Raw genomic sequence first — 13,249 nt, 5'->3', positions numbered from 1 at the left:
AAGCCCCATGTCCAGGCTCCACCGGGCTGTAGGTCCCCACCATGTCCCTAAGGCCCCATGTCCAGGCTCCACGGGCTGTAGGTCCCCACCATGTCCCTAAAGCCCCATGTCCAGGCTCCACCGGGCTGAGGGTCCCCACCATGTCCCTAAGGCCCCACATCCAGGCTCCACCGGGCTGTAGGTCCCCACCATGTCCCTAAGGCCCAATGTCCAGGCTCCACGGGGCTGTAGGTCCCCACCATGTCCCTAAGGCCCCACATCCAGGCTCCACCGGGCTGTAGGTCCCCACCATGTCCCTAAGGCCCCATGTCCAGGCTCCACGGGCTGTAGGTCCCCACCATGTCCCTAAGGCGCCACATCCAGGCTCCACCGGGCTGTAGGTCCCCACCATGTCCCTAAGGCCCCATGTCCAGGCTCCACCGGGCTGTAGGCCCCCACCATGTCCCTAAGGCCCCATGTCCAGGCTCCACGGGCTGTAGGTCCCCACCATGTCCCTAAGGCGCCACATCCAGGCTCCACCGGGCTGTAGGTCCCCACCATGTCCCTAAGGCCCCATGTCCAGGCTCCACCGGGCTGTAGGCCCCCACCATGTCCCTAAGGCCCCATGTCCAGGCTCCACCGGGCTGTAGGTCCCCACCATGTCCCTAAGGCCCCACATCCAGGCTCCACCGGGCTGTAGGTCCCCACCATGTCCCTAAGGCCCCACATCCAGGCTCCACCGGGCTGTAGGTCCCCACCATGTCCCTAAAGCCCCATGTCCAGGCTCCACCGGGCTGTAGGTCCCCACCATGTCCCTAAGGCCCCATGTCCAGGCTCCACCGGGATGTAGGTCCCCACCATGTCCCTAAGGCCCCATGTCCAGGCTCCACCGGGCTGTAGGTCCCCACCATGTCCCTAAAGCCCCATGTCCAGGCTCCACCGGGCTGTAGGTCCCCACCATGTCCCTAAGGCCCCATGTCCAGGCTCCACGGGCTGTAGGTCCCCACCATGTCCCTAAAGCCCCATGTCCAGGCTCCACCGGGCTGAGGGTCCCCACCATGTCCCTAAGGCCCCACATCCAGGCTCCACCGGGCTGTAGGTCCCCACCATGTCCCTAAGGCCCCATGTCCAGGCTCAACGGGCTGTAGGTCCCCACCATGTCCCTAAGGCGCCACATCCAGGCTCCACCGGGCTGTAGGTCCCCACCATGTCCCTAAAGCCCCATGTCCAGGCTCCACCGGGCTGTAGGTCCCCACCATGTCCCTAAGGCCCCATGTCCAGGCTCCACCGGGCTGTAGGTCCCCACCATGTCCCTAAAGCCCCACATCCAGGCTCCACCGGGCTGTAGGTCCCCACCTTGTCCCTAAGGCCCCATGTCCAGGCTCCACCGGGCTGTAGGTCCCCACCATGTCCCTAAGGCCCCATGTCCAGGCTCCAAGGGCTGTAGGTCCCCACCATGTCCCTAAAGCCCCATGTCCAGGCTCCACCGGGCTGTAGGTCCCCACCATGTCCCTAAGGCCCCATGTCCAGGCTCCACCGGGCTGTAGGTCCCCACCATGTCCCTAAGGCCCCACATCCAGGCTCCACCGGGCTGTAGGTCCCCACCATGTCCCTAAGGCCCCACATCCAGGCTCCACGGGCTGTAGGTCCCCACCATGTCGCTAAGGCCCCATGTCCAGGCTCCACCGGGCTGTAGGTCCCCACCATGTCCCTAAGGCCCCATGTCCAGGCTCCACGGGCTGTAGGTCCCCACCATGTCCCTAAGGCCCCATGTCCAGGCTCCACCGGGCTGTAGGTCCCCACCATGTCCCTAAGGCCCCATGTCCAGGCTCCACCGGGCTGTATGTCCCCACCATGTCCCTAAGGCCCCATGTCCAGGCTCCACGGGCTGTAGGTCCCCACCATGTCCCTAAGGCCCCATGTCCAAATGCCCCACTTTCCAAAGAGCCCCACCGGTCTCTAACTAGTATAAGACTTCACCAGGTCCATAGGGTAGAGTGTGTTTTACTTTTATGGTTACTTACAATAGAGTAGCTGACCAGTTCTCAATGTTCTGCATCAGGTGAAGACACACGGCCTTATTATTATAGGATTGAAGGTGAGAGAGATGTGTAGCTCACTGTCAGTTCCTATGTTGCAGGGATGTGAAGCCAGACAACATGTTGCTGGATGGTGCTGGTCACCTCAAACTGGCTGACTTTGGCACCTGTATGAGGATGGATGCGGTTAGTGACACTATAATTTAATACCACATTAGTTTGTAGCCCTCTAAAGTGCAGTCCCAATAACTTACTCGATGTACTGCAGCTCCTGCAACCCCTGTGGTCATGTACCGGAGCCCCAAGGTTCTCAGTTCACCATTGTTTGGCAACAGTGTTGTGTTTCTTAGAGGAAGTGTGTAAAATGGATTCTGATAAGAGAGTCAGAATTAACTGTGCAAAAATTCTTCTTGTGCTTCAAACAAATATTGTTCCAAATAATAAAACTGACTGACTAAAAGAATGGCAACTTCTACAGCAGACCCTGAGGTATTAAGCACTGTTTACATTAGTAACTAAGTGGTAGTTGAGATTTCTCATTCATGTGTCAATCAGTATAAGGCTGTGTCAGTATTGTTGTAGTGCCAGACATTGTATCCAAAGTGATGACTAGAGATGTAATTAACATTGAAAGAAATTGTACTGTGTGCTGTGCTGTGCTGTGCTGTGCTGTACCATGCACAAGGCTACCAGTTGTTGTTACTTGGGCATACTTGTTGCAGGACGGGCTGGTTCGGTCGGACACGGCGGTAGGGACACCGGACTACATCTCCCCGGAGGTGCTCAAGTCACAGGGTGGGGAGGGGCTGTACGGCCGCGAGTGCGACTGGTGGTCAGTCGGAGTCTTCCTCTATGAGATGCTTGTTGGTCAGTAGCCTCAGAAAGCCACACAGAATAACTTTTTCTCATTGCTTACATGGTCAAACACATGTAGACTGGCCCCAATGTTGCATTACTTTTTATTATCTTAATTCAGTCCCACAATGAGCATTGCAAATCAACCTCAACATGAGATGCTGTTATATAACTGAAATACTATTCAGCGCAGCATTAATGCCAACTCACTCACTCATTCAACTGTGTTAATTAGCAGTGACAATAATCAAAGACAAGAAATAGAAGGAAACAAAGCCTTATGTAATTATGATATCACCTGTTTTTAAGTATGGAGCTTTTCTGAGATGGCTTATTTTCATCAGGTGACACACCTTTCTATGCTGACTCCCTTGTGGGCACGTATGGCAAGATCATGGACCATGCCCGATCTCTGCAGTTCCCCCCTGATGTGGACATGTCGGACCAAGCTAAGAGTATTATATGTGCCTTCCTAACTGATAGGTGAGTCATTGTCCCAGCAGCCTCAACCTCATAGGTGACTTTCAAACCAGTAAGCACCAATATTGTATGTTAACAGTGCTATTTTCTTCTGATCTGAAACAAGTGTTTCTTTCAGACCAATCTCTGACTGCTGTGATGTGACTATGTTGCACATGATGATGCAGCATAACAACTTATATGTTTTATGTGCTTACAGAACAGAGAGGCTAGGACGAAATGGTGTAGATGAAATCAAAAGACACCCCTTCTTTAGAGACGAGAACTGGACATGGGACAGTATAAGAAAAAGTGAGTAACATTGATGTCCAGTGTACTGCTGTTTCTAACTTGTACTGTTGTCAAGATAGTTCAACATTAAAGTTACATGACATTGAAAATACTACAATGGTAGAAGTTAACATGACGCATATGGCCTGAGATACCACAGTCACTTATGACCTGACATACCACTGTCTGAAGTGACCTGACATACCACTGTCACCTGTGACCTGACATACCACTGTCTGAAGTGACCTGACATACCACTGTCTGAAGTGACCTGACGTACCACTGTCACCTGTGACCTGACATACCACTGTCTGAAGTGACCTGACATACCACTGTCTGAAGTGACCTGACATACCACTGTCTGAAGTGACCTGACATACCACTGACTAAAGTGACCTGACATACCACTGACTGAAGTGACCTGACATACCACTGTCTGAAGTGACCAGACATACCACTGACTGAAGTGACCTGACATACCACTGACTGAAGTGACCTGACATACCACTGACTGAAGTGACCTGACATACCACTGACTGAAGTGACCTGACATACCACTGTCTGAAGTGACCTGACATACCACTGTCTGAAGTGACCTGACATACCACTGACTGAAGTGACCTGACATACCACTGTCTGAAGTGACCTGACATACCACTGTCTGAAGTGACCTGACATACCACTGTCTGAAGTGACCAGACATACCACTGTCTGAAGTGACCTGACATACCGCTGTCTGAAGTGACCTGACATACCACTGACTGAAGTGACCTGACATACCACTGTCTGAAGTGACCTGACATACCACTGTCTGAAGTGACCTGACCGCCTCCGTGGTCCTGTGGTAGAGCGTCCGCCCGGAGAGCGGAAGGTCCAGGGTTCGATCCCGGGCCGCGTCATACAAAAAGACGTTAAAAGATTGTACTTGTTGTTACCCTGTCTGGCGCTCGGCATTAAGGGGCTCAAACAACCACTGGTCGGCTCGGAGTCAGTATACTGTGTCTGAGTGGGGTATTCATGTTAAACTGCGGCATGGTATCTCAGTGAGCTAGCACTATAAATCGGCATCAGTCCGGACTAGTACAAGCAGCCACACACACACATACACGTGCATGCACGTCGCTATATAAGTGCAATAATCTTGGACGCGACGTTAAACCCAATTTCACCTCACCTCACCTGAAGTGACCTGACATACCACTGACTGAAGTGACCTGACATACCACTGTCACCTGTGACATGACATACCACTGTCTGAAGTGACCTGACATACCACTGACTGAAGTGACCTGACATACCAATGTCACCTGTGACCTGACATACCACTTTCTCATGTGACATAACATTGTTATCTGACATTCCCTGCTATTGTGATGTATATGCCCCTGTCATGCTATGACACAACTGTGTAGACATCACTGACCCTTTCTCTCTATTGCTAGGTGCCCCGCCCGTTGTACCGGAGCTGTCAAGTGACATAGACACCAGCAACTTTGATGACATTGAGAAGGAGGACACACCACAAGAAAACTTCCAGCCACTAAAAGCATTTGCTGGCAACCATCTGCCCTTTATAGGATTTACATATAACAAAGAATACCAGTAAGTCACCAGACACATGTTCAGGCCTGTAGGTGTAGGCTTGTTTCTCTCACGGGTGGACCAGTCATCTAAGGCACAACATTTCGCAAAGTTGCATCCCTTGGCCAGGCCCAAAACCTTTGATCGTGGGTTGGAATCCTGCTTCTCCCCGATTATGTTTCTAGGTTTGTCAGCAACATACCTGTGCTCGTTGATTTCACCTAGTGGTAAGCGTCTGAGACCTGCATCACTTGGGGCTTTCATGTCAAGCTGACATGCCATGATATGACTGGAATACTGTTCAAAGCGGCCTTAAGTCCAACTCATTCATTCACTTCTGTTAATTTCAAATGACCACAACTTTAATTCACTTGTAAGGACTATTTGTTCCCTCCAGAAATCAGTGTCCACAGCTATTGATATTGGCTATGGCAGTATACTTGATACTTCTGATCATGTGTGGCTGTCATTATGCTGTCTGCTGTCATGTTTCAGATTGCTGTGCTCAGGAACATCACCTCCAGTAAGTATTCATTATTGTGATTTAGTTTAGAGTTCACAGTTTTACCAACTAAGTGTGTACTCAAAGCGTTCAGTAATTGGACATCGTTATGATGTAATGAAATAGCTCCATTATTTGTCGAAATGTTTAAGATGACATTTGCTATCAACTTGTGTGCATTATTTACTTACATGTACCTGTTTTGTCAAATTGTTCATGTTGAATTATTTCTTTCTTTACCCCAGGATTGTGTTGATGTGAGTTATCACAGCTGTACAGTGCCTGGTGTATACTGTTCATAATCCATCCCTGCATTCTGTCCTCCCTCCTCACGTGGCATTCAAATTGGCACTACTACGCCCAAGACAAATAGAAAACATTTCAGATAATTTGATATTTCATTTTGTTGTCATGCATGGATAAATGAGGAAGGTGAACTCATTGATATTGGCTTCAATGAGTTCAAATTCCAACCAGTAGTTTTGTAATACGTTCTATTGATGGTATATGTATGTCGTCACTTTCTAAAAGTTGGTGTAGTTCTGAGTACTTGAATTTGAATGTCAGTTCTGTAACTTATCTCTCTATAGAGGTTGCATATTATATGTATGGGTTTAACTCCATTTGTATTCCATGAAACTTGATCACATCATACCAGCGCATCTTTTCTTTCTCATCTGCAAGAATCATTAGGCTCTCACGTTTACACCAAATCCTTAGAAACTAAAATCCCATGTATATGGAAGACGAACACTGTCACAATCTCAACAAAATCAGATCATTTGCTCCGATACGATAGGTCTATGCATGAAGATCTGAGGACGCATCCACAGGAGACAGTGTCAAATGACATATTAGCAGTTAGTGTTGAGGCTTCAAAATTTTCATCACGGGTGAATGAAGCATTGGGACAAATGAAGCCGAATCGTATTAGAAGCCACAAATCAAAGTTTGTTTAGGGTTCATCAGACGAGATCTCCTATGGAAATGTCCTCAGATCTTCATGCAGAAAGGTATTGTATTGGATTAAAAGATTTTACTTAAATGAGATGGATACTGTCAAATACTGATTCTTTGTGTAATTTCATTGTCATCTACAAACTAACCTGCACACGAGCTTGCCAGATAGGGTATGACAATCTGTCATCACTGACCTGAGCCAGGTGGGTGGAACTTCCCACGAGATGATTAGACTATGAATAGTAGGGCCTATTTACTGGCCCACAGTGTCATGGGATATTGTTTTGTGGTGTGTGGCAAATGTGTAGTTCTTTCCTTGTTCATGACTACTTATAGCAATATTCAAAACTATTGAGGCTGTGTTTAAATAGTAGCCAATGTGTAATGTTTCGTGACCTAATGGCCTCATGTGGTAGCCAACTTGTAGTTTCACATCTTCCCGAAGCAAGAGAGTTAACTGACCATAAATGTCCAGTTTCCACCCTTGCCGAACTAGGCAGGTATTATGGCTGGACTAACGAGTCTATGCATAGTCCAATCAAAATCGCGCACCGAAATCGAAATCCGGTTTGTAAACTGTCGTGCAGATTTCGGTTGATTGCAGGATTTACAAAACATGTGCACCGCAAACTTGTTGTCAACAGATATTTTCCAAATCTTTTGATGGTTTTAATCAAGGTGCTCACGTGATTTGATGCATTTCACGATGTATGACCCGTTTTATCACAATATAGACCTTGATTATCTATCAGATCATCTTGACTGGGAGCCACTCTTTTGTTTGAAGCAAATGCAAGTGATACGAGACGCGGAATCTGATTGGTCTATAGGAGAGGCTTATAAGGGACATAACTCATAATTGCTTCTGGTGGCGCTACGATAGAGCCCAGGAATTCCAGCCTAGTTCGGCAAGGATGGAAGCTGGACTTTTAAAGTCAGTTAACTCCCTTGCCTCGGGAATATGGTAGTTTCATGACCTGATTGCCTCACACAGTAGCCAACTTGCATAGTTTCATGACCAGATCCCTCATTCAGTAGCCAACTTGTATAGTTTTATGACCTGATGGCCTCACTCAGTAGCCAACTTGTATAGTTTCATGACCTGATGGCCTCACTTAGTAGCCAACTTGTATAGTTTCATGACCTGATGACCTCACTCAGTAGCCAACTTGTATAGTTTTATGATCAGATCCCTCACTCAGTAGCCAACTTGTACAGTTTCATGACCTGATGACCTCACTCAGTAGCCAACTTGTACAGTTTCATGACCTGATGACCTCACTCAGAAGCCAGCTTGTATAGTTTTATGACCTGATGACCTCACTCAGAAGCCAGCTTGTATAGTTTCATGACCTGATGGCCTCACTTAGTAGCCAACTTGTATAGTTTCATGACCTGATGACCTCACTCAGTAGCCAACTTGTATAGTTTCATGACCTGATGACCTCACTCAGTAGCCAACTTGTATAGTTTTATGATCAGATCCCTCACTCAGTAGCCAACTTGTACAGTTTCATGACCTGATGACCTCACTCAGTAGCCAACTTGTACAGTTTCATGACCTGATGACCTCACTCAGAAGCCAGCTTGTATAGTTTCATGACCTGATGGCCTCACTTAGTAGCCAACTTGTATAGTTTTATGATCAGATCCCTCACTCAGTAGCCAACTTGTACAGTTTCATGACCTGATGACCTCACTCAGTAGCCAACTTGTACAGTTTCATGACCTGATGACCTCACTCAGAAGCCAGCTTGTATAGTTTCTTGACCTGATGGCCTCACTTGTATAGTTTCATGACCTGCATTACCAACTTAACATAGCTGTTAGCTTCATCATCACACTACATCATCTGTGGGAACAAGAGAATCTCAGAAATCTTCAATGACAGAAAGTATCTGCCTTTTTTTGCACAACAATTATAGTTTTGCTTCATATATAGTTAAAGTTATGATACTGAGATCAAATGTTTTATCCTTTGATTAAGTTAATAATGTTGATTTGATCACTTTAGAGGTGATGTATTCTGTATCTCTAGCTACTGGATGGAAGTGGGATGTGTCTGTCCGTCTCTGCATGCATCTCTGTACGCACAGTACTCGGGGCAGCTTTGTAGTAGTTCCCTCATGCATGGTGTCATTCAGGGGAGTGAAGGGGCAGATGATCTGTTATTGTTGTTGTCATGGTGATAAGTACATGATTGGTAGTTGGTATAACAGTCTGATCACAGAGTCCCAATTTTCAAAAGTATCCAACCTTTAAAGTTGGCTGTCCTGTTATGGGAAATAGCAGGAGATACAGTTTGTGTTTTCTGTCTAACATTCTGTTGGTCAGAAATATTGAAGTGTTGAGTCAATTATTATTTAGTGTTTGAGTAAACATTATGGAATTTATTAAGACTTATGAAAGTGATGTTTCCCTTCACTCAGTGGATCAGATTCATGGAGGTGTTAGTGTAACATTATGTATGTCCCTCCACAGTCTGCCGCTATTGTTCCGGGGAGCAGCAGTGGTGGTGGAGATGACAGTTCTCGGCACCTGGAGAACCAAGTTAAACAGCTCGTGGCGTCCAAGGATGACATTGAGAAAAAATATAGGTATTCTAAAAAATTCACTATTTGGATCTGAGATTGTCATCAACCTCTCTGGCCAAAATGGTTGAGCCAGTAAGTTTGTCATCCCTAACTGAGCCTTTCTTCATTTGAGAATTCTAGAAGTTCTTTTGTGGCCTTGAGATTGATGTACAGAAGCCTTCTGTTGCTGCTTGTTGATGAGTATGCCATGTTGCAGGAATGCTGTGGAGGATCTGAACCGGGCGTCTCAGGAGGAGTCCATGGCCAAGAAGGATCTGACGCAGATGGAGAGGTCGATGGCGATGGTCAAACACGATATGAAGGAGGTAGGCTTGTCACTGCTGGTGCACTGGTTGATACGCCAGCTGGATATCAGATGATGTACCTGCTGCAAACTCTACTGTACACTGTCATTGTGCTATGAAAAGGCAATGGAAACAGAACATAAGGTTGAGTTGTGTACGTGTTACAATTGATTGCCCTTTGGGAAGAGTCCACATCCTGCTTGTGGTAAGAGCCTCCTAAAGTGAGGATCGGATGGCCAGTGAGAATCCTGGCTAATGGTGTCTTACCATGATGGCATGGTGGGTTGCTCATGCTATCAACCACTGGTGTGCTAGATTGGAAAGCTTTTTGCTGTGATGTAGCTGGAGTATTGTTGAATGTTTCAGAAAACAATATACACTCACTACTTGAGACTTTGTATATGTGACAAGTAGTTGTATCTGTGCAAGGGTTACAAGAAGTTGTGTAAATGTTATAAAAGATGTGTTGATGCACACATTGTAAGAGATTGCGTTGTGCAGGTTGCAAGAGACATGTACCTGTAACAAGAGATTGTCTGTCTGTTTTCAGCTTCAGAGGAAACTGGAAATGGAGGCCGAGGCGAAGTTAAAGGCTGAGAATCTGATGAGGGAGCAGTCCAAGAAGCTGGAGCATGAGCTGACTTACCGTGCCCAGATGACGTCCAGCAGCATGCAGAACAACGAGAAAGTGGCCAGTCTGGAGAGAACAGTCAGTACAGCAGAAGGGCTGCAGCAGGGCACATTGGGGTGGTGTGTGTGTGTGTGTGTGAGTGTGTGTGGCGTGTGGCGTGTGGCATGTGTGTAGCGTGTGTGTGTGTGTAGCGTGTGTGTGTGTGTGTGTGTGTGTGTGTGTGTGTGTGTGTGTGTGTGTGTGTGTGTGTGTGTGTGTGTGTGTGTGTGTGTGTGTGTGTGTGTAGCATTCAAAATAACCCGGGCGGTCGGGTAGCCTAGTGGTTAAAGCATTCGCTCATCACGCCGAAGACCCGGGTTCGATTCCTGATACGGGTACAATGTGTGAAGCCCATTTCTGGTGTCCCCCGCCATGATATTGCTGGAATATTGCTAAAAGTGGCGTAAAACCATACTCACTCACTCAAAATAACCCTTTTTACATACTCTTGTTTACCTGCATTGTTTTACATATATTTAACAGAAGTTTACAATAGGATGGTAACTCACATTGTTTGTGTGCAGAATGTGTGATGTACTTTATATGCCCAGGTTTAATATTGGTAGCTCGACATGAAATTAGTGATGTGATCATTAGATGTTACAGCCAGGGCAGTACATTGTTAACAAAATTGTAATCCCCAAATTAATATCTTTAAAAAAAGAAAGTATGCAGTATTTCCTGTTTGTTGTGATATTATTTAACAAACTGCCTACATGAACCCGTGAAAGATGGCAATGTATGCATATATTTGCTATGTTGCAGGTTGGAGACCTGAGTGATAAGTTGCGAGCAGAAACTGAAAACACAAACAAGATGAAGAGAACCTACAGCGAGTTACAACAGGTAAGTCCCATCACACAGTACAATGTGTCATTACTGTCAAGTTTGGGAAGGATTCGATTGCTACTGATCTTCAAACTCTTTGTGAACCATATTTCAGGCACATTGAAACAGAAGCTATACACTCTTGTTCCCACAAAACCTTGGATTCTGGGTTAGAATTGATCAGCAGTTAACCTATGCTTGGCGAGGGAGTGAGCTGACGGGATGAGTTGGTCAGATACACTGACTCCTCTGATGACATGTCATCCAGTATGGATTGCCGCTTATGGTTTCAGTCACAACTCGGTCTGGTCAAGACTTGATTGCAGCGTTAAAAACATGAACTCACACACCCCATTGGTCTTGAATTATTATGCAGAAGATATTTGATTGTTGGTGCTGTCTGAGACTTGCCTTGTTGCATGAAGAACTAAGATGTTGTCATGTTGTCTGGTGGCAGCGCTACACGGTGACAGAGCAGGGCTACACAGACCTCAACAACAAGTACATGGAGGTGGTCAATGTCAGGCAGAACATGGAGCGGGAACTGGTGGCTCTCCAGGCAGCCTTGGACCAGGAACGTAACAACCGCAACCACGAGTCAGAACACACCATGGAACTCAATGGTAAGCAGGGGGGGTGAAGGGCAGGATGGATTGTGAAGATGTACAGGGCTGGTGAGCTACTAGATTAGAGGTTTGGCTTAATTTGAGCTATAGTGGGACAATGTGGGGGCTTCTGTGATGTAGAATCACATTGAAGGGGGCTGCTGTGATGTAGAATCACATTGGAGGGAGCTGCTGTGATGAAGAATCACATTGGAGGGGGCTGCTGTGATGTAGAATCACATTGGAGGGGGTTGCTGTGATGTAGAATCACATTGGAGGGGGCTGCTGTGATGAAGAATCACATTGGAGGGGTTGCTGTGATGTAGAATCACATTGGAGGGGGCTGCTGTGATGAAGAATCACATTGGAGTGGTTGCTGTGATGTAGAATCACATTGGAGGGGGCTGCTGTGATGTAGAATCACATTGGAGGGGTTGCTGTGATGTAGAATCACATTGGAGGGGGCTGCTGTGATGAAGAATCACATTTGAGGGGGCTGCTGTGATGAAGAATCACATTGGAGGGGTTGCTGTGATGTAGAATCACATATTCAGCAGTATCAGTGATAGGCCTATCATGTGTGGCAGCCATGTTTGCATGTGGTGGAGGAGGTCACAGTGGCAAGGGCCCGATTATGATGTGAGAGTTAAACTGTGTCAGGAGATACCCAGTTCCTGTTTCCTTGCAGATCGGATCCGAGGGCTGCAGAACGAGAAGGACAGGATGATGGACAAGGAGCGTATGAATGGTCAAGAGCTGCAGAAAAAGCAGAGCATTGTTGTGCAATTAGAAAAGGTAGGTTCCAACACCGCATGCAAATATTACTATTTTTCCAGTGCATCCATTCCATCCTTGTCTTTTACTGTGAAGAGGTAGAGATGTAATGCAACTGGTGAATCTATTGCCAGAGGGTGGCCAATGTGGAACTTGAGAGAGACAACTTCTACCGCAAACTGGAGGGAGAGATCCAGTCTCACAAGGAGACGGTTGCTCGCTACAATGCAGATAAGAAGAATATCCTCATGTCCACAGAGGAAGCCAACATGGAGGCTATGAAAGGTGGGACTCTCACAACACTGACATGCCTGAATTGGTCTTTTGACTCACAAATCTCCTGTCATATCATACTTTTATCCTCCTTGGGATTTTATGGACGAGAGTGTTATTTGAGAGATAACTGTATTGCATATTGAACTTACTTTTCAGGTATATTTTGTTTTATCTTTTCTTGACTAGAGCCACTAATCTGTCAAAGTCAAAGCAAATAGTATTTCATTCTGAGAATGATGCCAAGGGACCAAGTTGATCTGGTAGACTCTGTAAGCTATTAAGACTAGTATGGGTGCTGAAGGGGGAAGGTGACGCTGGCTGACAGGGGCATGTGTGTTGCACTACAGATATGCAGAGCAAGCTGGACCACGAGCGGGTGGTGCGACAGAACATGGAGCAGCGCTGCCTGGACAGTGAGAAGAGGAACAGTGAGCTGACAGTCGACCTGACACAGCTGCAGCAGAGGATCACATCATTACAGGCCGAACTCCGCGCAGAGACAGAGAAGGTGGGCATCTTGTCTCAACCATGTTATAAAGCAGTGTGGGCCCA

At 46.8% G+C, this 13,249-nt stretch overlaps 1 protein-coding gene across 1 annotated transcript in view; it reads left to right on the top strand.

Moving 5' to 3' along the window:
• LOC139478234 (rho-associated protein kinase 2-like) overlaps nucleotides 1-13,249 on the top strand; it is a 60,101-nt gene that overhangs the window by 32,383 nt on the left and 14,469 nt on the right. The window contains exons 7-20 of the mRNA XM_071260639.1: nucleotides 2,120-2,204; nucleotides 2,741-2,885; nucleotides 3,218-3,356; nucleotides 3,553-3,644; nucleotides 5,066-5,225; nucleotides 5,700-5,727; nucleotides 9,148-9,263; nucleotides 9,457-9,565; nucleotides 10,095-10,253; nucleotides 10,980-11,060; nucleotides 11,500-11,665; nucleotides 12,336-12,442; nucleotides 12,556-12,706; nucleotides 13,045-13,205. Of these exons, the coding sequence (XP_071116740.1) occupies nucleotides 2,120-2,204; nucleotides 2,741-2,885; nucleotides 3,218-3,356; nucleotides 3,553-3,644; nucleotides 5,066-5,225; nucleotides 5,700-5,727; nucleotides 9,148-9,263; nucleotides 9,457-9,565; nucleotides 10,095-10,253; nucleotides 10,980-11,060; nucleotides 11,500-11,665; nucleotides 12,336-12,442; nucleotides 12,556-12,706; nucleotides 13,045-13,205 (1,699 nt within the window). The remainder of the gene's footprint in view (nucleotides 1-2,119; nucleotides 2,205-2,740; nucleotides 2,886-3,217; nucleotides 3,357-3,552; nucleotides 3,645-5,065; nucleotides 5,226-5,699; nucleotides 5,728-9,147; nucleotides 9,264-9,456; nucleotides 9,566-10,094; nucleotides 10,254-10,979; nucleotides 11,061-11,499; nucleotides 11,666-12,335; nucleotides 12,443-12,555; nucleotides 12,707-13,044; nucleotides 13,206-13,249) is intronic.

This window comes from Haliotis cracherodii, unplaced genomic scaffold, assembly GCF_022045235.1.
Source record: "Haliotis cracherodii isolate W230 unplaced genomic scaffold, xgHalCrac1.p SCAF_4, whole genome shotgun sequence".
Classification (NCBI taxonomy): domain Eukaryota; kingdom Metazoa; phylum Mollusca; class Gastropoda; order Lepetellida; family Haliotidae; genus Haliotis; species Haliotis cracherodii.
This window is presented reverse-complemented; position numbering and strand designations above follow the sequence as displayed.